This window comes from Rhamphochromis sp. 'chilingali', assembly GCF_963969265.1.
Source record: "Rhamphochromis sp. 'chilingali' genome assembly, chromosome: 4".
Classification (NCBI taxonomy): domain Eukaryota; kingdom Metazoa; phylum Chordata; class Actinopteri; order Cichliformes; family Cichlidae; genus Rhamphochromis; species Rhamphochromis sp. 'chilingali'.
In genome coordinates this window covers 34,564,928-34,591,654 of record NC_137948.1, presented here as the reverse complement: position 1 = coordinate 34,591,654, position 26,727 = coordinate 34,564,928, and the positions used below count along the sequence as shown (strand labels likewise).

Here is a 26,727-nt window from a genome sequence, read left to right as displayed (position 1 = left end):
CTGTAATAATTTAACAAGTTCCAGTGTGAATATCAAGTTTTAACGTGATCAAATATGTGTATTTCAAGTCTGTTTCCCGTAAATTGTTTGTATGTTTTAAATTTTCCGGGAGAGGTGTAGAAATTATTAACGACTGGTGTATGAATATGAAAAAAAGGTGTTACTTTGACTTGAAGGCTTCAAATTTGACACTTTTCTTTAAAATGAAATGGTTAAAAATAGCTTAATGGACTAAAATTTGTAAAATGCCCAAAAATCAGTTTCTGTGGTAACGGCATCTTCAAGATGTCATGGCGGGGTCAGAACACGCAGGCGTAAACACACAGATCCAGGTCCCCTCCTGACATCCTTTTCTTCTCCGGATCAAAGGCTTTATTGACATAAACTATATTTTTTCTCTGCTGCAAAACACAAAGATAAAAAAATGCAAATAAAATAATATCAAAAGAATATGAAAACAGTAGTAATAATGGCATTAAGACCTATCTTCTGTTACGGTAATGCTTTTAACCTTATTAGATAGCAGAGAGAGATATTGTACACAGGGATATTTACACAGTGATAGCATGTTTACCACAGATTAGATGTACCTGTCCTTATGGCAGATACAGTCTTTGTGCACATTTCTAAAAATGTGGATTCTGGGTTAAGAGTTTCTGTTTGTTTGTTTTTCACTTGACCATCATTTTCAGACATACCTGCAGAGCTTTGTGTGTGCAATTTTTACTCTTGCCAAGGAGGTTGTGTTTTTATTTAAAAAAAACCCAAATAAAAAAAACAAATATATATGTGTGTGTGTATATATATATATATATATATATATATATATATATATATATATATATATATATATATATATATATATATATATATATACACACAGTACATATATTGGTCAGACTGCAAGACCAGACTGACCAACCTGTGCACTGCCTGGATTGATTACAAGAAGGCCTATGACTCAATGCCCCACAGCTGGATACTGGAATGCCTAGAATTGTACAAGATCAATGGGACCCTAAGAGCCTTCATCAGGAACTCAATGGGGATGTGGCGTACAACACTAGAGGCCAACTCCAAGCCCATAGCACAAGTCACCATCAAGTGCGGGATCTACCAAGGAGATGCTCTGTCCCCACTGCTGTTCTGCATAGGCCTGAACCCCCTCAGTGAGATCATTAACAAGACTGGCTACGGATACCGACTACGGAACGGAGCAGTTGTCAGCCACCTCCTGTACATGGATGACATCAAGCTGTATGCCAAGAGTGAACGAGACATCGATTCACTGATCCACACTACCAGGCTATACAGCAATGACATTGGAATGTCGTTCGGACTGGAGAAGTGTAGTCGGATGGTAACAAAGAGAGGGAAGGTAGTCAGAACTGAGGGGATTGAACTACCAGAAGGCAACATTGCAGACATAGAGGACAGTTACAAGTACCTGGGGATCCCGCAGGCGAATGGGAACCATGAAGAGGCCGCTAGAAAAGCTGCAACCACCAAGTACCTGCAGAGGGTCAGGCAAGTCCTGAGGAGTCAGCTGAATGGTAAGAACAAGATCCGGGCCATCAACACCTATGCCCTGCCTGTGATCAGGTACCCTGCTGGGGTAATAGGCTGGCCAAAGGAGGAGATAGAAGCCACTGACATAAAGACAAGAAAGCTCCTTACCATGCATGGAGGGTTTCACCCCAAGTCCAGCACCCTGAGGCTGTACGCTAAGCGGAAGGAAGGGGGCCGGGGACTGGTGAGTGTCAGCACCACAGTCCAGGATGAGACAACGAACATCCAAGAATACATTGGGAAGATGGCCCCAACTGACCGAGTGCTCAGTGAATACCTCAGGCAGCAGAAACCCAAGAAAGAGGAGGGAGACGAGGAACCATCATGGAAGGACAGGCCCCTGCACGGTATGTACCACCGGCAGATAGAGGGGGTGGCTGATATCCAGAAATCCTACCAGTGGCTGGACAAAGCTGGACTGAAAGACAGCACAGAGGCACTAATCATGGCAGCACAAGAACAAGCTCTGAGCACAAGATCCATAGAGGCTGGGGTCTATCACACCAGGCAAGACCCCAGGTGCAGGCTGTGTAAAGATGCCCCAGAGACAATCCAGCACATAACAGCAGGGTGCAAGATGCTAGCAGGCAAGGCATACATGGAACGCCATAACCAAGTGGCCGGCATAGTGTACAGGAACATCTGTGCCGAGTATAACCTGGAAGTCCCGAGGTCAAAATGGGAGATGCCCCCAAGGGTGGTGGAGAATGACCGAGCTAAGATCCTGTGGGACTTCCAGATACAGACGGACAAAATGGTGGTGGCTAACCAACCGGACATAGTGGTGGTAGATAAACAGAAGAAGACGGCCGTAGTGATCGATGTAGCGGTTCCGAATGACAGCAATATCAGGAAGAAGGAACACGAGAAGCTGGAGAAATACCAAGGGCTCAGAGAAGAGCTCGAGAGGATGTGGAGGGTGAAGGTAACGGTGGTCCCCGTGGTAATCGGAGCACTAGGTGCGGTGACTCCCAAGCTAGGCGAGTGGCTCCAGCAGATCCCGGGAACAACATCGGAGATCTCTGTCCAGAAGAGCGCAGTCCTGGGAACAGCTAAGATACTGCGCAGGACCCTCAAGCTCCCAGGCCTCTGGTAGAGGACCCGAGCTTGAAGGATAAACCGCCCGCAGGGGCGTGCTGGGTGTTTATATATATATACATATATATATATGTATATATATGTATATGTGTGTGTATATATATATATATATATATGTGTATATATATATGTTTGTTTGTTTTTTATATTTAGGACATGCAATTGGTACATGTGGTCTAAATGTTACATTATGGTTTGCATCCACATATTTAACCTATGAGCTTTTTTCAAAATGTGTGACATCGTGAATTGTAAATAAAACAGGAGAATGAGCTGCATGGTTAGTTATAAATGTACTGTAGTATATTTATATAATAAGTTACTCATGTCCGGCTATTTACAAATCAATACCTATTATCCATTACCTATTCCAACATAGTGTTTGCATAAAGGCTTACAAAGAACAAATAAAACAAATTGAATGTACACAAAATACAGTGTCATATATAGTGTCAATATAGTGTCACCTTAAAAGTACACAGAGTGAGCTGCCTTGGTGGAGGTTTGGTGGTCTTCTATTAAAAAACTTGACTTAAAGATTGAACAAGTAGAAGTGTCATTCAGTCTGACATAAAATGCTTTTCTCTCATCCTCTGCTCAAACTAACAGATGTAGGTCTGTTGCTTTAACACTGGGTGTCTATTACATTCCTAATGTTATTTTAAAAATTGTTTCCTCACAGGGCGTCTTGACTATGTGGTTGAACGCCCTGCAGAAGAAGGCCTTCCTGAAGTCATCAGGATCCTGGATGACAGTCTCCAGAGCACCACCTCTTCTGGTGAAGCTCAGGACACTGATACCCAGCGTATCAGCGAAGGTGAGTATGGTGAGTATTTTATCCCTCTCTCATCCTCACCCTTATCTCACGAAGCACCAGATGCTGATGACAGTGAACAGCAAGGTGAGTATGGTAGGTATTTTATCCCTTTCTCACCCTCACCCTCTTCTCATGAAGCACCAGATGCTGATGACGGTGAACAGCAAGGTGAGTATGGTGAGTACCCCCCCTACCTACCTATAGACGATGAAGAGGTGAGTGAACAGACTGACAATTCATCTGACTGGAGCGACTCAGAAGAGTGGGGGGATTGGCTTAGCGATGACTCTGGGTATGACACCATGGATGAGAGAGATGATTCCCCTCTCATCCGGGAGCACCCTCCAGAGCCGTTTTGGCACGATTGGCAACGTCCTATTGCTCCAGGTGCTGCCCCCATCCCCATGCCGCCTTTCGGCCAGGCCAATGCCCCATTCTTCCCTCGAGTTGTTGCCCAGGTTGGTGATCCGCCAGCTGCTCCTCCCCCAGCTGCTCCTCCCCCAGCTGCTCCTCCCCCTGCTGCTTCTTCCTCAGCTGCTCCCCCTGCTGCTTCTTCCTCAGCTGCTCCCTCTGCTGCTCCTTCCTCAGCTGCTCTCTCTGCTGCTCCCTCCTCAGCTGCTCCCTCTGCTGCTTCTTCCTCAGCTGCTCCCTCTGCTGCTCCTTCCTCAGCTGCTCCCTCTGCTGCTCCTTCCTCAGCTGCTCTGTCATCTGCTTCCTCAGCTGATCTCTCTGCTGCTCCTTCCTCAGAAAAGAGAAGCAGAGAAGACATCTGCACCGAAGAGGTAAGTGCAAAGAGGTGCAAGGTGAGTGACCAGTTTGATGCCCCTTCAACATCCTCAGGTAGTTTTGGAGTCAGACGTTTCTGGGAGAGGCCTTTTAGCCTTTCCATGGATGACAGTGACTCTGATTAGTTTATGTTAGAACGTGTTTTTAAACTTTGCCTTTGTGTTTTTGTTTTTACAGATATATGAACATGTGACTCGCACATGTGAAATGTATTTCTTTTTTTCTTGATATGTGACATTAATATTAATATTACATTGTGAATTAAAGGTAGTTTTTTAGTTGTTATTACTTCCAGTTACGTCCAAGATGGAGCAAACACCCCACCCAGAAGACAGCCTTACCCCGACCAACCTGATGAGAAGGATGGATGACCAAGTGAAAAACGGGAGAGTGGTGCTGTGTTCCAACTATGTAAGTTATCACCTCACATTGACAACAAACTGTATTGAAGACAAAATTCTTCCAATAGTTGGTATAAATCATCATCCTATGTCAGCAGCACTATAGGTTTAGCTTTATTTATATTTTTCATGTGTATACGTTGGGTTTAAAATAGTTTTTTAACAACATACTGCAGCTACCAACAATGAAAATGCTGTTTTGTGTTAAAATGACGTCTTTCTTGTGTTATTGCTTTGCAGGGCAGCTGAGAGTGGACAGAGCTGCACAGAGGACCAAAGATCCACTCTCAGCACTTCATATCTGACTGGCCACAGCACCAACCCTCCTCACCCAGGGTGAGGAGGGTCCTGACCCCGCCTGCACAGAGGGAGTTGTGAACATGCACTTCTGTGTCGGTGGGTTTAGGATCCTCCTCACACTCACACTGATGAAGACTGTCACTGGAAGATGTCTCCATTGCATCAGCAGGACGTAAGCATTTGTAAAATATTACAGTTTGTGATGTTTTGTACATATTTTTATTGCATCATTTAAAACTATGAGATATAAAATAAACCAATTTTCATAACATTTTCTGTGTATTTAGTTGTTTTCTTAATAAGTTATTTGGAACATCATTGCAACCTGTCAGCTTTTTATTGAGGATTTAGAAAGTTGCTGGTGGCCCGAGTGTGTAGAGTGGGGTGTTGTTTTTGTCACATGGTGAAAGTGACCTCATGGGGAGCAAAGAGAACAACTGAACAATTTGGGGATTCACAGACTTTCGTAATCGCTAAAAACAATTAATAAAAATTGTTCTGTGTGAACTAAAAGCTCAAATATAAACCATCCTGACACTGACACAAATGATCTGCTGTTTATAAGCAGGAAAGTGTTTTCATGAGCCTGGATGAAGCTAATTTGCATGAGTTTAACCTGCTGGTCAAAAACTTGCATGACTCTGATATCACTCCAACTTTCTTCTGTTTATTTATTCATTTTTGCTAATTGTAGTAGATTAATATGTTCACCAACTGATTGTTGGCCTGAATGTTTGAATGTTTGCAGTTTCAGGTCCTACTGATCAGTTTTAAATACTGTAGAAAGTGAGCAGCAATTGAATCAAGTCCTGGGATGAAATGGGACAAAAGGGTAATGTGATGGCCACATTAGTTCCCTTCCCTCGTTTAACAATGTGTAAGCAGACTGCTTTAACCTGCAATTTACTGCATGTTGTTAGGCTGCATGGTACAACCACAGTCTGCTAACCACCCGTGGTGATCGAAGGTTTTGAGGTCTTGCTTGAGCTACTGATGAAGTTTTATCAAAGCTTGTTAAGTTTCCCAACCACATTTTATCCTGATGGTCCAAGGCTTACATCTTTATGCTCACAGACGTACTTCTGTAATTAATCAGTGACCGATTTATTACTTTAAGTTACAGTGTGAGGGGCATTAATGAACATAAATCAGATTTAACTGGATTATGTGTTTAGGTCAAGAGACACAGACCTTCATCTTTAAGAGGCTCTTCTTGAATATCTAATCACGATGTTTGCCATGCAAGTACACTGGGCGGTTGTTTTTAACACAATCATTTGATGATTCTGATGAAATGAAGTATTGTTTCAATGAGCTGTGGCACCATTCTTGCTTTAGCAGTGAAAGGAGTCAGGTAGGGCTCCATCAGGAAGAGGGCCCCAGAGGTCCTATCCCCCCCGCCCACTTCCCTGGGGCTTGAACATCAGTGGATTTCCACTTAAGCAAAGCCTCATCAAGTTCCTGCAAACAGCACCACACACACACTATCATGTACAGAGTGTGGATGCTGTGTCTAAGACCACGATCATTGTGTTTCCACCATCTGGTGCAAGCTTCATCTGTCTCACTGTGTTCTCCTAAAGGCCAAGACAGCAGGACAGTGAACTCAATCTCACTTATAGGTGCCAGAAATCAGTTGATGTGAGATTAATGGTGGTAATCAGGTTATGCATTTGTTGTCTTCTCAGCAGGTGGGAAACATCTCTCTTTATTTGTTTATGTACATGTGTATCAGAAATCTATTTTCCTGTACAGCTCAGGTTTAAGGCACAATGTTGATCTAATCTAATGAAGATCAGTGCCTTTTTAGAGTCAGTGAAAATACTGACATTAGTGACGTTAACCCTTGACTAAGAGTTTCTTAGTCAATTGTTAATGGGAAACACATTTCCACACCACCATCTTCTAAGCTGTGATGCTACATGTGCAGCAGCAAACGTCCAATTAGTACCGATCAGAAGGTTGGAGGTTCGATCGCTGCCTGATCTGATCTGTATCTCAAAGTATCCTTGGACACGATACTGAACCCCAAACTGCTCTTTCATGTGTCCATCAGAGTATGAATGTTAGATAGAAAGAACTTAGGTACAGAAAAGTGCTTGTATGAATGGGTGAATGAGGTGTATAAAGTACTTTGAGTGCTTGAGTAGAAAAGTGCTATTTAAGAACAAGGATGTGCAAGAATTTGCTAGACACGCTCTTCTTTTTCCAAAACTAAAAATGTTATTTCAAATTTGGCAGCCTGTGTGTCAAAGAGACTGAAGAGTAACGAAAGGGCAAAGTCCAGGAATACAGCCAAACTCAGGAGATCAGTTAGGAGCACAACTGAGCAAAGGTGATTCAAAAAAATGGAGAGAAACTCTGCCATGCAGTGCCATGCTGAGCAGACTGGTTTACAGCCACAAGAGAGACTCAGCGTTCACAGATCATAAAATCTTCAGGGAGCAAAGCTCTCAGAGAAGCTATAATGCAATCCACAGATAGAATACAGTCAATAAACTCCAAGTGAAATGTTAAACAGTGCATGGATAGCTTTTTGTTCAGCTTTTTCTTCGTATCCTTTTTCCCCCTTTCTAAAGTCTCTTCAGAGGCTTTGCAATTTGTCAAACAGCAGCTGGTAAAAAGGCTTTTGCAGTGAGGCAGGGAGCCTGTTCAAACCAGATTATGCTTGATTTGATGACTGCAGAGAACTTGGGGCTGACAGCTCAGATTAGGATCGGTTCTCCCTTGAAAAGGCATTAGTGTGTTCTGTCATGGCAGGATTTCTGTTCAATGTGCAGGTAGATTGAAATCAAAGGGCACCAAAGACACCCAAACCTGAGGGATCATTACGTGACACCCAAAGCATCTGAGCAGTCTTATTCCTTCATCTGTACCAAATTACTCAGATTCACAGACGTCGTGCACAGCAGACCTGCAATACAACAATGAATAACAGGAGTTACGCCTGCGTTTGACAGGTCAAAATGTCACAGGGAGCAGTTCAGTTAAGTTTCATTCCCCTCCAGAAATCACTTCATGCATGATTATCAGGAACCTTTGAGTAATGACAGCACTTAAGTGAGTGTTTCCTTACCATATTCCACTTTGTCACCAAGTTTTAGGATGAGAATGTTTTTTTTCTACTTTATTTTATTTTTTTTATATCGTTGTTATTATTTCTGTTGTAATTTGTGTTTGTTTTTTGTTTGTTTGTTCAGTTTTTCAGCCTTGTTGCATTTATTTTTTTCTATTTCCGTTGTGTTTTATTCAACTTCTGTTACATTTTGCAGGATTTTGCAGCTTTTTCTATTGACGGGTGTTTTCTTCAGGGACTCCATATTATCATTATCTTTAAAACTGCATTTGAAACTTAATGCTGAGTTTTTACTTTCTGCAGTTGAAGTTATCTAAAGAAACTGTGTGTGGGTGCAGCTGAAAAAACGTCTTTTGGCAAATAACACAGAAATTCTGAAATCCTCTACTGCTTATATCAAACAGAATAAAAGAAACCAAAGCTAAACTCTAAAAGATTATTTATTTCAGCTTGTTTACAGTTATCCACACCTCACAGCTTTTTATGGGTTGATAGTTTTCCTGATCCAATCTGCATACTCAGGATCACAGAGGTCCATGAAGGCAGCCGGTGCTCTGCATACAAAGTCCAGATCTCCCACAAAAGAAGAGACCCCATAAATCCTGCCATTATGAACCACTCCTCCACCAGAGTCTCCCTGCAAGACAGAAATACAGTTTCCCAGGTTTATAAAATCTTTCTGTATTTTGAATGTTTAATAAATGCAGCTGTGAGCTGAGGGATCATGCAAACTCACTCGACATATATCTTGCACTGTGCTTGCTCAGCGCATTGGGACACCATTCAAGCTCACTGCAGCACATGCTACTTCCTGTTTTAAAGGGCCTTGTAGCAGCCCTTGTTACATGCGTGGGCACGGAGCATGAAGCAGAAAGCACAGCTTAAAAGAGAAGTTGATATACCCGGCGGCGTGACACTGACTGGTGTTTTACGTTTTCTCAAGCCAGCTAACACAAAGTAAGCCAAGCCTTGTTGAATTTTCTTTGTACTATATCCCTCTGGTTAAGTTCAAGTTTAGAGATCATTTGTCCAGAAAAGCAGCATCACCATTCCTGGAAGATCCCTTGAAACTTTCAACTTTAGACCCTCCTACTGTACTACATGGACAGTGGGAGGGGCTAAAATTCTTCAATAGCATTTTTTCATAGACATTTTTCAGTTTGCAGCCTATGTTTAAATTCTGTTGTTATATTAAGTTTTATTTTCTCTTAAACTAATAAACAGCAGAAAGTTTGTAGCTGACAGAATAAAAGCTGAAACTGTCTTTCAAACATTAATTAAATGAAATACTTGATTAATGATCCATCAGATTCTCCTGTGTAATGATAGGCCGTGATGTCAGTCAGGATTTTTGCTGTCTTTCTTGCTTGTCTCCAAATGGGCTAGACTTTATTGATATAGATTTCATCCAGTCTTATTGAACAAAGCATCTGAAGTGCTTGCGCTTTTACTACTAAGCTACCCTACAGCAATTTTACACACACACACACACACACACACACACACACACACACACACACACACACACACACACACACACACACACACACACAACACTGGTTTTTCTGCAGCAGCTGTTACCTTCAGTCTGTATTATGCATTTAAACCCTTCATATTTTTCTAATATTACAGTTTTATCTTCCTTTTTAAAACCTGCACTGCCAGTATAGTTTATCCACATCCGTTAGGATTGAAAGCCCTGGTTAACTTGATAACCAGGGCTTTCAATTGATAAGCAGCTTCCTGTGAGTATTTGATTCCCACTGTTGGGATAAGATAAAGGAAATATATTCTACATATGCTGAACTCACTTCACAGCACAGAGCTCAGGTCAAGAAGAAACTTTAAGAAAAAAAACTTCAAAGCAAGAAACTTTGAGCCACAGGAACATCAAAGTATCATTTGAATCTAAAACTGAAGTTAGCACGACGTGTCAGTATCTGTCAGAACACATGAACCTGAAGCAGAAACATCCACAACTCACAGTCAGGTAGTTTTATAGGATGGACATCAGAGCTGCTAGTAGCTGCAGCAGCATGATGTCATGAACTCTGCCTGTGCTGGTGTCTTTGTCTGTATAGATCTCAGCTTCTGCTGTTATCTGCACTTCTTGTTCCGGACCCCCTTGATGCACACTTAGATTTGCAAACATGGTCCTGCATGTGCACAGCAAACATAAAACATGATTACTGATGGTCACCATATTTTATTTCTCATCTTGTCTGAATGTATTTTACTTTTTACTGAATAGCAAAAACATGGCTACTAGACATTCCTTGGGTTAACAAGTTTTAGTTGCTGCTCTGATCTCCTCACCCTCCTGGCTTCAGACGGTGAGCTGCAGAATCCAGCGGTCGCTGATCAAAGAGCCTCCACACAAGCTGGAAGGTCCATGTGGATAAACTGCTCTGAGCTGTACATGATACTGTCGCTCACATTCATCACCTCCAATGACTCTCTTTTGCAGAGCGACCTCTGTGTTCGCCGTCACACCTGAAAGAGGAATCCCCCGCCCCACCAGGTCACTGCCAGTTTTTCTTTGTACCTGTAAAATATCTGCTCTCAGAAGTAAGGCAGAAACACACAGTGAGGACCAGAGCCATTAAATATAGATACTGTAGCTGAGCACTCGCTGATACAGAGAAAAGAGAAAAGGGCACCACACATAGTGTTGCTGCCATTCACTCTCTAATGACTGCATTTCAGTTTGAATATTGGACACTGCATAGTCACATAGTGTCATTATGAAGCTTTATGAACTGCAAAGCTGCAAAGCTCCACACATTTATGCAAAGTTACTTATCGTCTTTTTGCTTTTGGCTTTCATAAAGTTACAGAAGGGAAATGAAGGTAAAATATTTCTATAGAGAAAGTGCTTCACAATAATAATCAATAAAAATAAATACAAACATTAAAAGACAATAATAATATCCACTACCTAAAATTAAGCCTGTACAAATAAGTAGAGCTGCTCTTTCAAATGTTCAGACCGCAGAGATCAAATGTAATATTAGTGCATTCCATAGATTATCAGCCAACAGCCTTGAAGACACACTTAGTCTCTTTTGGTTTTCAGCCTAGAACGAGGAACCACCAGCAGGTTTCTGTCAGAAGACCTCAGTGACCTGCACCTTATAGATGGAAGCAAATGAAGTTTGATCTCAGCTTCATGCTCTTGTTCTGCTCGTGCTCTGATTTGAATTACATGTTCTACACGCTTCACTGTATCTCACTGTCAGTTTGTCAATTTGTGACATTAATTCAGAGGAATATGGTGTAAACCAATGATTTATAAACCTAAAACAGCTCATGATCACTAACCAATGCTAACTTTGAGAAGCAATGCAGAACATATTGTGCCCTCTGTGTGGCTAATGGAGCTCTTAAGAGTAGAAGAGCAAAACAAAAGAAAAAAAAAACCTCGCTCACGAGTCTGCGACTGCGTGCTGACAGAGAGCGAGTGGGTTACCTCTGTGTGACTTCAAGCAGCAGAGGGTAAGGCTCTGACTGTGGTCTGCATATATGTGCTGAGCAGCAATTCAGAATACCCACCATGCACAGTTTCTGTGAGGTTTGGCATAACTCGATGCATTGAATCATTTTCATATTATACAGACAGAATTATGCAGTAAGAACCTGCAGTTAAATATAGAAACTGTTGTTGAATACTCACTGATACAGAGGCAAGAGAAGAGGCAGCAGACACAGTGTTCCTGCCATTCACCCTCTAACAACTGCCTTTCAGTTGAGCAAACACTTTGGCGACAGTGGGAAGGAAAAACTCCCTTTTAACAGGAAGAAACCTCCAGCAGAACCAGGCTCAGGGAGGGGCGGGGCCATCTGCTGGGACCGGTTGGGGTGAGAGAAGGAAGACAGGATAAAGACATGCTGTGGAAGAGAGACAGATTAATAACAAGTATGATTCAGTGCAGAGAGGTCTGTTAACACATAGTGAGTGAGAAAGGTGACTGAAGAAGAAATACTCAGTGCACCATGGGAATCCCCCAGCAGCCCACCGCATTGCAGCATAACTAAGGGAGGATTCAGGTTCACCTGGTCCAGCCCTAATTATATATTTTGGAAAGTTTTAAGCCTAATCTTAAAAGTAGAGATAGTGTCTGTCCAAACAGGAAGCTGGTTCCACAGAAGAGGGGCCTGAAAATTGAAGGCTGTCCCTCGTATTCTACTTCTAAATACTCTAGGAACAACAAGTAAGCCTGCAGTGTGAGAGTGAAGTGCTCTAATAGGGTGATATGGTACTACAAGGCTTTTCAGGGAGTTTTTAGGACATCCTGATAATAATGAATTACAGTAGTCCAACCTGGAAGTAATAACTGCAGCTTCACTCTGAGACAGGATATTTCTAATTTTAGAGATGTTGCTCAAATCGAGGAAAGCAGTCTTACATAGTTGTTTAATATGTGCAATGAAGGACATGTCCTCGTCAAAAATCACTCCAAGGTTCCTCACAGCGTTATTGGAGGCCAAGGTAAGAATCTGGTTAGATGCCATATTTCTAAGATTTTAAGGGCCGAGTACAATAACCTCAGTTTTATCTGAATTTAAAAGCAGAAATTAGAGGTCATCCAGGTCTTTATGGCTTTGAGACATTCATGTAGTTTAACTAATTGGTGTGTGTTATTTGGCTTAGCTAAGCTAAGGTAGCGAATTCCTAAAAATACAGGGAGTGAATACAAGAGAGTGTGCTTCGGATGAAAAAAGTGAAGATTAAACTATGAAATAAGAAGTTATCTATAAGTTTTTAGTTATTTCGGCTATCCAGATAAGCTACACAAAAACACAACCATGTGTTGGAACAGGAAGTGATAGGAGGTGAGAAAAATAACCTTAGGACAGGTGAGATTGTTATTTTTCTGGAATTACACACGTTACGGTTGCTAACGTGTGTAATTTCAGAAAAATAAAATAAAAATAAAAATAAAAATAAATAAAATAAAAATAAATAAAAATAGGAAGACACAGTGCTGGTTCAACAAGACAAAGTGGACAAGTTTACAACACCATTCAACACAACACCACACAAAGTTGTAAGCAGAACTGGAAACCAAGTCATTATTGAATCACCAACAGGAGCTCGCTATCACCGGAATACCACACATGTGAAGAAATACGAGACAAATGAGACCAGAGAAGGACACTATGACACAATACCTGAAAGGGAGGAAGGTGAAACACCCACAAAGACTGACACCTTCACTCCAACACCACAAGAGGGCTCCCAGGGGCCAGAGAGACCAAGTAGATCACAGAGGGCTAAAAAGATACCCGAGAGGTTTCGTGATTTTGTGGTGAAATGAACTATAATATGTTAAGGTGAAGAGGTAACTTACATTTGGCAAGTTTCAAGTTCATATGTGTATTTCGACATGTATATATTGAAAAAAGAAAGGTACATGTGTGGTGAGACATTTAGATTATATAATTGTTAGAAAGTAAGACAAGAAGAATGTTCAATGTTGGGGAAAAAAAGACATAAAAGTTATTACAACTAAAGTTTGAATCTAAGGAAAAGGGGGATGTCATGTATTGATATGGCTATGTCTTAATGTGATGACCTTTGAACCGGATGTGGTTGTCCGAAGGAAGCCCCGTTAAGTGGCTAGTTGTAAGATGGACAGTGTTCAATAAAGCAACATAAAGACCGTGCTTTATGTCCTGATTCAATTCAGAGTGCTCTGCCTAATTTAGTAATAAGGTGGGCACACAACAAGTGGGCTTGACTTTTGCGCCTATTGGCTGATCGTTTACTATCGACTAGTTTTCCTGGATACCTGCTCCGCGGACGGCTGCCACAGGTAGCAAAAACGTGCTAGGTCAAAGGTCAGGGAGGATGGCGGACTGGTGTGAACTTCAGTCAATTCTGCTCATTTTAGCAGATCAGATAGAGAGGGATCATTTACCTGTAGATACTGTTTTGAGTCGTTTAGATGATGTTTCTGAAATGCTTGGGATGATAATTGCTCTTCAAGATGTTAGCATCGATGACAGCATTGTCGAAAGTTTAAGATCAATTCAGCACCGTGTTCGTTTGGAATACGCCGAGGAAGAACAGTCTTCAAATGTTGGTCGTCCACGTCTTGAAATCCCGGCTGCAGCACTCAGGACTTTAGTGCTGTCCTGGATAACCATCGGGGTAATTGCCGATATGTTTTCTGTGTCTCCGAGCACAATTAGGAGGAGAATGACGGAGGAAGGTCTAAGGCAAGTTTATGCTGTAATTTAACACCTGTGTGAGTCTGTACACAGCATTATTTAGATGTTGACCTTAATTATGACGTTTGATATTGAAATATTATCGCTTACTTTTTTATTGTGAATGTCTAAAATAAGCGGGGCAGCTACGGCTAGTATAATAACTATACTAACTATATTATATATGTCAAAAAATACACTCTGTTAATATCACTAATGGCACAGGAGGATGAGTGTACTTAAGTAGTATTTGCACAGACCTAATGGAAAAGCAGAGTGTGCCATGGTTAGCAGGTGTTTCTACATTTTGGGAGAAAAACAGCAATCAGACTGCGTGAATGTTGTTCTTCCAGCAATCTGAACTCTTAACTCTATAAATATGTTTAAACAACAAACAGAATCACGTATATCCTCCCTAACCACCAGCAGGATCTCAGATAGTGTTGACTGTTTGTCATAGTTGTTCTATGTTTGACAGTTAACGTTATTTCAGTGACTTTTCTATTTCAGGAAATCCATCCATCTTTTTAACTACTGGGTCATTAAGGAGGCTGAAGCCCATCCCAGCTGTCATTAGGCAAAGGGCGGGGTAGACCTCGGACAGGCCATAAAACAGGATTAATCTGGTACACTAGTCTCTTTCTTTCTGTAAAAAAAACATCTGTGTCTGCAAACATTTGTGTTATCAGTTTCATTTGAGCCTGAATACATTTGAATACGAATATGAAATTTCTCAAGTTTTTAAAAATGAGAAATTAAACTGTTATTCTACTATGAGACCACACGGGGGCAGCCCTGCCTTATTATGTATTATTCTCTCTTACTAGACATGGTTAGGATGGCTTTTGTGTCAAACTAACCAAAGTAATGTTGTTGGTTAATGTTTTTGTGAACAGTGGTATTTCAAGTATGGTCCTGTTTTTTTCTCCATTACAGGAGTTTCACTGGTTAAACAATCAGTGAATTGAAAGATTGTTGAATGAATGAATAACCAATGAAATGAAAGGTTGCCTATGACTTGTTGGCTGATCGCTGACCTTCTCTACTCTCCCCACAGATTCGACAAATATTCAGCTAATGTGATGGTGGACAGCAAGCCGGTCAACCTGGGCCTCTGGGATACAGCTGGACAGGAAGATTATGACAGGCTCCGCCCACTGTCCTAGCCACAGACGGTACAGAATCACACAGGCACACACAGTAACTAATGGACATAAAGTTACAGAGACAGAACTTATATAACATGTCAGCTAATTAAAACTGCAGCAGCTATTCTAATTCTTTGTCTCCTTGTCTCTCCATCCAGGATGTTTTCCTAATCTGCTTCTCCCTGGTTAGCCCGGCATCCTATGAGAACGTCAGAGCTAAGGTGAGTTTTGGCTGTTTTTTATGAGGCCTGTCTCTCAGCTGCCGAGGAACAAAATGTAAAAAAGAACAAACGGAACAAAAGCAGTAATTTATTATAGAGAAAAAAAATAGGTACTTGGATTACAAAATGGAGAAAAAGCCTAAACAGGTCTAATAATTGATGTGGATGAATGATTGATGCTGTGGGTGAAAGTTGGATGATGTATTTCTCTCATCTTTAATAGCTACAGCATATCATTTGTTTTTCATGCCTTCATCCACCTTTCTGTAACACCTGGCATCAGAGCTTCATCTCCCTCCACCTTTGATTCTGTTTTTTGCCTCTAACACGTTCCTTGATTTTGCGTGTTCCCCTTTCTTGCCTCTTATTTAGTTTTCCTTTACTCTGTATTCTGCCAGTGGTACCCTGAGGTCCGTCACCACTGCCCCTCCACGCCCATCATCCTGGTTGGCACTAAGCTGGATCTGAGGGATGAAAAGGATACCATTGAGAAACTGAAGGACAAGAAGCTGGCGCCTATCACCTATCCACAGGGCCTAGCTCTGGCTAAGGAGATAGGTCAGTCACTCTTACTTTATTTGCTTGAAAAGCACTTTAAGATTTGAAGCTCTCCTCACCAGTGAAGATATGAAACTAGCAGATGAAGATGCTAGAGAACTTTGTAGCCTGACTGCCTCTGCAAATTTTTGTTATTCCCCTCATTTCCTGGCATCACAGTAAAAGTATAGTAGCTGTAGTTGACTATAGTGTTCTTTGAAAGTTGAACTTATTCTTCTCCACTACCAGCAAACCTTTCTTCTCTTACTTTGTCTTTGTAGTTCTTTCTCTTCTTTTATTAACATATATGTGTCTTCGCATGTATAGATGCAGTCAAATACCTGGAGTGCTCAGCCTTGACCCAGCGTGGTCTGAAGACTGTGTTTGATGAGGCCATTCGTGCCGTCCTCTGCCCTCAGCCCGCCAAGGTCAAGAAGAAGCCCTGCTCGCTGCTGTAAACGGTACGACTGAATAAAACACAGAGGAAGAGGAGGAAGAGAGATTAGACGTTTGAGAGAAGAGAGAAACAAAGTGAACTCGCTCATTAAATCAACACATAAAGTAGAGCAGAGGTTTGAGGGCTTCTTTTCTTTTCTTTGAACATAAGTCTGAAGCTATTCAATCAAGCCTTTTATTTGTCACATGCAATGTTTACATCTGCAGTGAAATTGGACTCAGTTGCAATCAGACCAGTTGTTCAAATCCATAATTCCTCTTTTAGGTTGTAACAGACCGTGAGAGTCATCTAGGGCAAAAGTAGAAAAGTAGACGAGATTAAACAAGGACATTGAGAAGCCAAGCAGGAAAGAGAAGGAAGAGGGAGAGGAGAAAAGTGCGACTGCCTTCGTCCAGAGCCAAACGAGAAAGGAAACTGTAGACACTTATCACTAAGAGGTGATTCAGAAGTTTGTTCTTGCACATATAATGGACAGAAACATTAAAGAGAAAAGAAAAGACATAAATGAACACAACACAAGACAGAAAAGTTTCACATGCTTTGTACTCAATTTCATTTTTTTGCAGAGGAAAAATAAATTTGTCCTGAATATTGTTGGAGTAATTTTGTCCCACAGGCATCAATTTAACCCCATGATTTATGTGACCTTTGTTTTAGATTCTCACAGGAGCACAGAAGAAGAGAAAAGGACTGCAGACCCTGAAGAATATATGCAAATCTGCCATGTCTCTAATGTATATCTACAACTTTAAACAAAACAAAAAACAAAACAATGTATGGTGTGCAGGTTTGCTATTGTTTTAGAAATGCCAACGAGCTCTTAAGTCCAAATCCAGACGCTGCCCAGACAGGATTTCTTTGTAGCATATATATGTTTAGAGATTATAGACCCTTTGAGTTTAAGTGTAAGTCTGAGAGCAGCATGCTACCTTCATCTAAAGTACTGCCAACAATATATATGTGTTTCATGAAACCTAAAATAAAAATAACTTTTGTAACTGAAATAAACACAGTGTTTCAGTATGATTTGTTCACTGTGCTGTTTTCAGGGTGATGAATGTAAGGAGCAGAAATGGTCGTTTGTGAGGAAGCAAGCAACAAGCAAACTTGTGTCTGAATAAGATTTATTAACAAATGTATTATTTGTTGTGCTATTAAAATAAAAATAAAACATTTGATTGCACAAAAGATTCACATTATTTCTCCACAACATGTGACGTTTTGGAGTGAATGCCTATACTCAACTATGGGGGATATAAAATTCTCATTTTGATCCAGCTGCTGATATCGCCTATACTCTATCCTTATTTACATATTGTGGAGAACAGCATCTTTTTCTGGTGGTGAGTTGAAAATGTTCAGACTCAAGCAGCACTTTCAGTTTTGCAGTTTAATGTTTGACCAGCTTTTTTGCCAAAACACCTTCATGTTTCAATCATTTTAGTAATCCTGCGAACAGTTAATCATGTCACATGGTGCTCAAGTCTTCAGCTGTGATTTTATTTGTTATTTAATTAATACAGTTTAATGTCTTATAATATAGATAGCTACACAGGCATACAGAGAGATTGTTTACTTTATTAATCCCCAGTGCGACTGAAGATTAAACTGAATATAAAGCATTTAAAAGAAGCTCAATCTTAAACTCATAACAGAACAGTAATGTTAGTCCATATAAAACTGATGTGGAATATTTTCCTCTTAAATTATTAGGTTAACTTTGATATTTTGTGGTTAGTTTGCCAGGATGATGACTGTCACCTCTCTGCCTTTCTGCAAGAGGCTCCATATGCCGCTGTTCTAGTGGATACTGTAAAAATAAATAAGCAATAATATATGATAATACATTATCATTAAACTCTTAACTATACAGTAGTAGTAAAAAATATTTTACTACTTTCCAAATATCAATGAAAGTATAGGCATTCATGTAATAATAATAATAATAATAATTATTATTATTATTGTTATAATAATAATAATAATAACAATAATAATGAACATGAATTATGTTTCATTCACAAAATATTTTCTCTTGCCAGTTAGTATTGTATTGTAGTGGTATTGTAATTTTCAGGAGACTGACAGTAACAGAAATTAATTCCATAGACAAGAAATCAACATGGACGTGGACCGCCACACTGCAAAACATTTGGTCATTTTTTCTGAATGGTTTATAGTTATGACCCTATTAAGGATACACAGAAGACAATGGACGAATGGACAAAATAAAACATGTAGAGTACTTTTCAAATTCTTTTTGGTGTTTGCTCAAATATGGGACCTTAAATACGTTTTTTTTTAATAATATAATTTAACTAGACCATACCTAGAATTTTTTGTGGTACATTTCCCTGATGACAGATCCTGATTTAATTTCATGGTTGGAAGGACCAGGAAAAATTCTAAAAATTGTTTGAGTTGAGACAAAATGACCCTATTAGCAAATCACCATCGGTTTAAGAAAGGACACAAAAAAATTCAGTTAACATACAAAATCTGATATGAAAGAGGCAATATAGATAAACTACTGTCAAACAATAACATTTTTTGAGATTGAGCCCATTTGAATATAACAGTTTAATTTGACAGACAAGCACATCTATGTAATACCATAAAAGTATATGTTGGTGTACGTGTGTGTGTGTGTTCAAGACATGTTTGCAGTTGGAAGTGTAGATTCCTTTTGTGAACAGAAGACAGTTCTTAGATAACTCAGTGCTTGTTACCCCGGGCTCACGCTTCTCCATGTCGCAATCTGATAGATGAGTCTGCTTTTGGCAGTTAGCAGGAAAATCGTACTTGTTTGACTGCATTGTGCAAAGTGTAAAGTTTGGTGGAGCGGGGCTCATGACGTGGGGTTGTTTTTGTGGAGTTGGGCTCCACCCTGAGTCCTGACCTCTGCCCGTCAGAACACCTTTGGGATGAATTAGAGCAGAGACTTTAAGCTCATCCATCATCAGTGTCTGACCTCAAAAATATGTTTCTGGAACGGTGTTCTGCATGCGGTGTTCCTGAGTTCACTGATGTTATGGTGTGTAAAATTTTCACCACTGGATGTCAGTAGATTGCAGATTGCGGTTAACTTAGTTCTGTTTTTTTATACCCATCCCAATCATCCTAGCTATGTTGTTAGGATGTTAGATAGGAAGCACTTAAGCACAGAAAGAAATTGCTTATCTTGTATAGAGTGCTTTGAATAGAAAAGTGCAATATCGGAAGAAGGCCATTTACCACAATGTCTCAGAACCCTACTGTGTTTACAAATCAAGTAATTCTGTGAAATGATTGATTGATGACTGTCCTTCTCTGATCCCCACAATGCCTCACAACTACTTAACTAATGGGATGGTGCATAGGCAGCCAGTCAGCCTGGGCCTCTGAACACACAGTTGCTCAAGAAAATTATAGCAGGGTCAACCCATTGTCCCTCCTACAGATGGTATACAAGCATACTTGCAGTTCCAAAAAGTTAAACTTTAACATTAGTCTGCAAGCCTAAAATTCTGTTTGTGACCTTGGAAATAGCTTAATAAAATAGAGCACTTATATCATATCACACACACACACACACACACACACACACACACACACACACACACACACACACACACACACACACACACACACACACACACACACACACAAAGGAATGAAATTCATCTCTTTGTGAATGAAATGTTTTTTTTATATGTTTTGTTAATAAGTGTTATGTTTTTTTAATTTTTTGAAATATGTATAGCTAAAAAAAATTTTGATCAGGTAACAAATTTACAGTTATTTCAAAGTGTCCTCCAGTTCTTGCAAACAGCAGCAGTTGTCCACATGATCTATATGTCCACTGTATTTTCAGTTTTGTTGTGTGCTGAAAGCTCATAAATGCTTATCATGTTTACTGTTTCTTTGCGATCATGAAGATGTGTGGCTTTCAGCAAAGATACAACTTTAGTTATTTTGTGAGGTTTTGCCAGAATGATCAGAGGTTTTTTTTAATCATGCGAAGGACAACATAATTTTCTTCATTATTGACCCAGATCCTAACCCCAAGTTGCTCTTCGATGTATCAATTGAAGCATGAATGTGTGTGTGAATGTTAAATACAATGCACTTCAGAATAGGAGAAAGTGCTTGTATGAATATGTGAATGGGGCATGTTATATAAAGCGCTTTGAGTGCTCTTGGAGAGTAGAAAAGCACTATATACCAATCAGACCATTTACCATTTATCATCTGAGTCTATGATGTTGACATCAGTGAAGAGATATCTATCCATCCATCTACAAATCATTTTTAGCCATCATACTGAAACCAGGGAGATGACACTGGGGTGAATCCAGAGTACTTTTTTACAATCTATCCCAGCAACTGGCATTGTGGTTTTAGTCAGTTAATCCTGAGCAGTCCATGTGTTTTTGAATGTTACTGTACTGCATGCATGCATCACTCTTTTCTGCAGGCTGTAGATTCATATACATGTTTGCTTGCGGCTTGTATCAGGATTCTTCTTTTCGGTCAGAAACCTTAGGCAGGGAAATACAAGAGAAAACAGGTCTAAATAGTCAGATGCCAGTCAGCCTAAACGAAGGGTTTTGAAGTGTAAGATTTGGCATTGTGTCATAATGAGGAAAATTGCAGTCTGTGTAAGTTTCAGACCACTACAAATCCTAGTGCAAAAACCATCTTTTTATTTCTACTCAAAAATCACTTTTATGCGATAAAAAATTTAAGAGTTTTTAGTATTTTCTGTGATTTAGAGATATTTGTAAATGATCACGGTAACCATAGCCCTTATTTGGGTGCTCATGTCATTGCCCACATGAGCACCCAAGTTTCTCAATAAGATATAAGAGGCCCCAGGTGGAGCAACCTCAAGCAGCCCACTCAGGGACTCCAAGACAGCCGGGTACTCTGAACTGTCATTCGGCACACAGACAACTGTCAGGACCCGTTTCTTGAACCAAAAGCACAGGACCTGTTCCTCTCTCCCATTGGGAAAAACTCCAACGCACAGACAGCAAGATACCCACCCCGGCCACTGTGCTTTGGCCTTCTCCATCACACTGTTTCAAGGCATGGAGTGAAATCACAACATTACATGCAATCCTGGCCTCCCTTATGAGAAACTGCACAAACTGGCTAAGCTTGGAAGTCTTCTCTTCTATCATCGAGACCTTTCTGTTCCACCTTGAAGTCAGCCCATCATGAAGCTTAGAGAGGATTTTTTTTGATTCTCATTATAGTCATTAAGGACCTGTAGACCCTTAATCTGGCTTTCAGCAGCTTCACAGCTACGCTGGAAGTCTACAAACACTTAAGTTCTAAACTGTCCTTGGAGCCAATTCTAGGCCATGCACTAAGTTTATCTCTAAAGGCTTTGACAATAAGAAAAGAGTTTTCAAATCTCTCATCTAAAACTTCCCATGGTGCTTTATAAGCAGCCTCAGTGCCTAACAGGAAATAGTTTTCAACAGCCTTCTTAGCTGGTCCACTAACGTACTTGCACAAATAGTAGATTTTCTCAGAGGCTGGTGTGTTTTTTTCTTTTGATCAAAGTTTGAAAGGCAGCTTTCCAGTTCTTATACTTTGGTGGGTCACAACTGAATGTAGTTGGCTTTGGCATAGGAAGATGACTAGCACTAATAGAATCTGCTATGGCAAGTGCTGCAATGCTACCGTCATGCTGTGGCTGTATAATAGCTTGTTGTGGTGAACATCTGTCACATATGTGAGTTACATATGTGACTTGTGTGATGACTTGAGTCTCCTTCCTTTTCCCTTTCAGATTTTCATGCAAGTAGTAACTGCTTAATTTCTTCTCCTGAATCTTCATCTTGCTCTTGCTTTTACACTTGCATGGATGCCTTAGCAGCCTTAACTGTTTGAGTGCTTCCAATCACTCCAGTTCCTTGCACTTCTCTTCCAAAACCTTTCGCCTGGCAGCATTTTCAACCTCAAGTTTTGCTTGCAACTGTGCTTCTTCTTCCTCCATCCTTAAACATCATCTACAGGCCTCAGCTGTTTATTCTGCAATCTGTCTTTTATTTTCAGCTTCCAGCTGCAGAAGCTCTGCTTGCTGACACTGTTGTTCATGTATGATTTTCAATGTTGCTTGAGCTGCAGCGATTTTAGCAGCAGTTTCTTGTCCGCTCACAGATGATGCGCTGGAGGACTTAGAGGTGACTCTTGATGACCTCCGAATTTTCCTTTCCGTCCAGTCCATCCTTTCCAAAATGTTATTCTGACTTATGAAGTGGTGTTTCATCATTAGGTGTCCTGCAGCTGATTGATGGCATGTCACGAACCCGGTTTCCATCTTCACAGTGTCAATTTCACAGTTTCTGAAGAACAAAATGATCTACTATCTGAAACTATATTCACACCACACATAAGGTGTGTGGTTTTATACACATAAATTTACATTTCTGAGAAAAAGTAGTTCTGGGATAGAAACAAATCACACCACACATATTTCTTGTAGAGCTGATTGTTTAATTTTTTTTCTTGAAATCTTATTTAATTGAATTATTTTCCATTATTTGGTGTAATGAAGTTTTTTATCCAACCAATGTAAGAGCAGACCTTCAGAGAAACAGCTGATCCGCTACAGACACATTCCTCACTTCCAACATGAACACCATAAATCGTGTTGTTGAATAACACTCCACCACCAGAATCACCCTGAGAAAGAAAATATAATCCATAGGTTTATTTTAAAACATCTGATAATGGAGAGTAAACGTTAGCAGCATGGCAGCTCACCGGACATGTGTCCACTCCAGCTTCTTCATAACACATCGTGTTTCCATTTGGCCATAATAATGGTAAATCACATGGAGTGAGATTAAGCTCACAGTTAACAACATGCATCTTTGCACACCTGAGATGAGGCGGTTCATCAGGGACTAAAAAAAAAGAGGAAAAGAACAAAAGCTACTCAGTGTTTCATGCAATGAAATCAGATCAGAAACACGCTTTCACTCATTTCTGGAACAAAATGTGTGAAGCTGAGCAGCATTTAAAAAGGAGGGAAACTGAGAGTATATCCACCATAAAATCAAATAAATACTGCATGTCATCACAGTTGTAAAATTAAAAAGGTTCACAAGCCAAAATCAAATTCTAAAGTAAGCTAGAAAAATGAAAAAATAAAATAAAATAGGTCTTACGTGCGATGTTCTGTAGATCTACTAGATAACCACCAAGGCCTGCAATTTTAATTTCATTTCCTCTACAAATTAAAGAATAATAATTAATTAGTCCATCCATGTGTTGTGAGTATTTCCAGTTCACTATGACTAAAGCTAAATTAACTTTGAGGATTCAAAAATTAAACATTAAATTTCTGATTATTCTCTGAATTTTATGCCACTCTCATATTTTATTGTCCTTTACTCTGGGTCATGAATGCATCTCCTAAAGTAAAGAGTCTTATTCTCATTCTAAAGCATACTTGCAGATTTGCTTTAAGCATGTAAGAAAATCTAAATAATTCAGGTTACAACGACAGTTTAAAAAGAAAACCTATCATGCTTGTGTTGGAACTCACATGTTCGGAGGAATGGAACAATCAGGTAACTGAACAGGGTCAGTCCTGATCGATGCCGGTGAGATTTTCAGTAGCATGATGTCATGTTTTCCTGTTTGGTCCTCAAAGATTTGGTGATCCTTAATTGCAACCATACTTCCTGGACCTGGATGAATTCCTACATATGCAGACATAGTCCTAAACAATGGAAATGGTTATAACAAAGTCTTTATTATGAAAATAAAGAACAAATATCAGTAATGATTTTTGCCTCTGGCCTTTTCGATTCTGTCTAATCTTAAGTTTTAAGTGAAATTCTCATTTTCTCACCATCCAGGTTGATCTATCCAACAGTGAGCTGCAGTTAGAACCCACTCTCTGTGGATCAGAGAGCCTCCACATCGAGAAACAGCTGTTCCTTTGGTTGCAGTTATTTTCACATGGTACAGATGCTTGGTGTTTTCACAGTCATAACCGTTGAAGATTCTTTTGTGTAAATCCAGGACTGCGCTCTCTGTGACACCTGAAATAAGCCCAGTAATTTACTTACAAATAGTTGGTTCACTGTCTGAACAACATTATCTTTCTCAGCCAGTTGTTTGGCTGAAAAGATTTATCATAAATAACTGATGAAATTCAAACATATTGTATGAGCGAGTGTTCCTGATACTGGGAAATTCTGACAAATGTACAAAACTGATATCAAAGGAGAAACAAAGAATTAGAAGGACATACATGATATTAACACAAAACAAGCCTTTATTAACATAGATGTGTCATAACCTAAGGAACAGTTCAAACAGACAAAGTTCAAACAAGCACAGGAAGTGAGTGCAGTAGTTCACTTACCAACCCACAGGAGGAGAAGGAGGAACTTCAGATGAGCCATTGCTGTCATTCAGCTTGCAGTGAATGCTGTGCTGGGACCCTTTTAAGCCTGTTCTCACTGTGTTAGTGATGGATCCACCAATCAAAGAGCCTAATGTTATCAACAAAACCCCATTGGTTCGTTGGGACAGTTTTCATGCAAATGTTGAACATCTCTTCATCTTAACAAAAAAGTGTCCTCATTATTTGTAGTCTTTGTCATCCACATACTCCAGGAAATGATACTGCATTTGTTAAAATAAGTTGTTTTTTAACAGAATAATTTCAAAGTTGAAGTTAATTTATACACACACAACTTTTTAGGGTGTGTGTATATCTTTTTCTAAGAGTAGCATAAAGGAAAAACTATAAAACATCTGTTCTTCAATTAGCAAGATATTGACTGACTTCATTTAACAATGTGTTTATTTTCTTTTTTGTTTGTATTTTGTATTGCACTTTCCTGTATTTTAATAAGTGATACTGCTGAACAACTACGTCTGGCTCACTGAGCACAAAACTCGGGGCCTTAGAATTTCCTGTTCAGTTCAATACTTGCTTATGAGAAGCAACATTTTCAAGAAGCAACACATATCAGTTGTGGTAACAGCCTTAAAACCTTTCTCTGTGCCTCTTTCAGTGGTCAGCTACTACTTTCTAAGTTTTTGTTGGTATTTCTTATTCTTTCAGCGCAGCTTAGTCATTCATGTTCGCATGGATAAATAATAATACTCATAATCAAATATAAATCAATTCTTGGATAAAAAGTTGTTTGACATCCTCCCTGATCATATTCCTAGCTTTTTAATAACAGCACAATTTTAATAATAATCAGTTTGTTTCTTTGATTTTTCATCATATTTTTCTGATATTCACTCTGTGCTGTTTCAGATCAGTTTGTGATGTGTCCAGGTGACAAAGCCTTTTGGGTCAAATTTGTGATATTTTGCTATGTAAATTAAAGTGGCCTTTGTCTTGACTGTTGTCACATATGATGATGTTTCAAAGGTTCTGCTATGGGCTCAGATGGTGCAACAGAAGATTAAATTTTTAGTTTTATTTTTTTCTTACCCGGACTAAAAACATATGCAGCAGTTTTTCTCAACTAGTCTGTAACACTTTCTGACACGTTCTTTAGACGGACTCAGGCGCACACCAGGAATTCCTTGTGAAAGAAGACAGTGCGTTTATTTACAGTGAGAAAACACCAGGTGAATATATGTACAGAGTGCCAGTGAAAAGGCGGTCCGGGGCTCCAGGGTCCAAAGGAAACAGGGAAAGGGTCCAACATGCTCCACTCTCTCACAGAAAAGTCCAATTCCTCTCCTCCGCTGCTCCTCTCGCTCACATACTCAAACTGTGACCACAAGTTTGCATCATGGCGCTGATCCAGAATCCTTCCCTTATTGTTAATTCCTAGTGCTATAATAAAAAAGCGATAAGAATAAAAAAATGAAGTAATAAATATACAATAATGTATGTATGATGATTCAATTTGTTTGACTATCCACTCGGTGCAGGCACAACGTTTATGTATTATTGTATAAAATACAATCATGTATTTTCTTTAAAATGTGTTTTTTGAATATCATAATTACAATAATCCAATCCATAATTGTGTTTTCTTGTCATTGTCTTTTCAAAGCAAATAGGAGTTTAAACCACAGCAGTGAAATATGAGCTGAGTCAACTGAAGGTGAACAAGAAAGAGC

The 26,727-nt window shown here is 39.8% G+C and overlaps 1 protein-coding gene and 2 pseudogenes across 3 annotated transcripts in view; 1 reads left to right on the top strand and 2 right to left on the bottom strand.

Annotated features, from left to right (window-relative positions):
* The window catches only part of LOC308395321 (kallikrein-8-like), a 117,680-nt pseudogene extending 105,913 nt beyond the window's left edge, over nucleotides 1-11,767 (bottom strand). Inside the window, exons 1-3 of the transcript in view lie at nucleotides 11,721-11,767; nucleotides 10,364-10,540; nucleotides 10,025-10,203 (exon numbers count right to left, since the gene is read on the bottom strand). The product of the transcript in view is annotated as a kallikrein-8-like (transcript). The remainder of the gene's footprint in view (nucleotides 1-10,024; nucleotides 10,204-10,363; nucleotides 10,541-11,720) is intronic.
* Nucleotides 11,768-15,037: 3,270 nt separating this feature from the next.
* LOC308395520 (ras-related C3 botulinum toxin substrate 2-like) lies at nucleotides 15,038-17,471 on the top strand (annotated as a pseudogene). The gene is made up of 5 exons: nucleotides 15,038-15,435; nucleotides 15,567-15,629; nucleotides 16,028-16,187; nucleotides 16,494-16,627; nucleotides 17,281-17,471. The product of its transcript is annotated as a ras-related C3 botulinum toxin substrate 2-like (transcript).
* Nucleotides 17,472-23,145: 5,674 nt separating this feature from the next.
* Nucleotides 23,146-25,046, bottom strand: LOC308395974 (serine protease 1-like; the record flags this gene model as incomplete). The annotated part of the gene is made up of 6 exons (XM_080881035.1): nucleotides 23,146-23,301; nucleotides 23,383-23,525; nucleotides 23,790-23,851; nucleotides 24,170-24,346; nucleotides 24,479-24,671; nucleotides 24,998-25,046. 6 exons carry the CDS (start codon nucleotides 25,044-25,046, stop codon nucleotides 23,146-23,148), a joined length of 780 nt encoding a protein of 259 aa, XP_080737161.1.
* Between the last annotated feature and the right edge of the window lie 1,681 nt (nucleotides 25,047-26,727).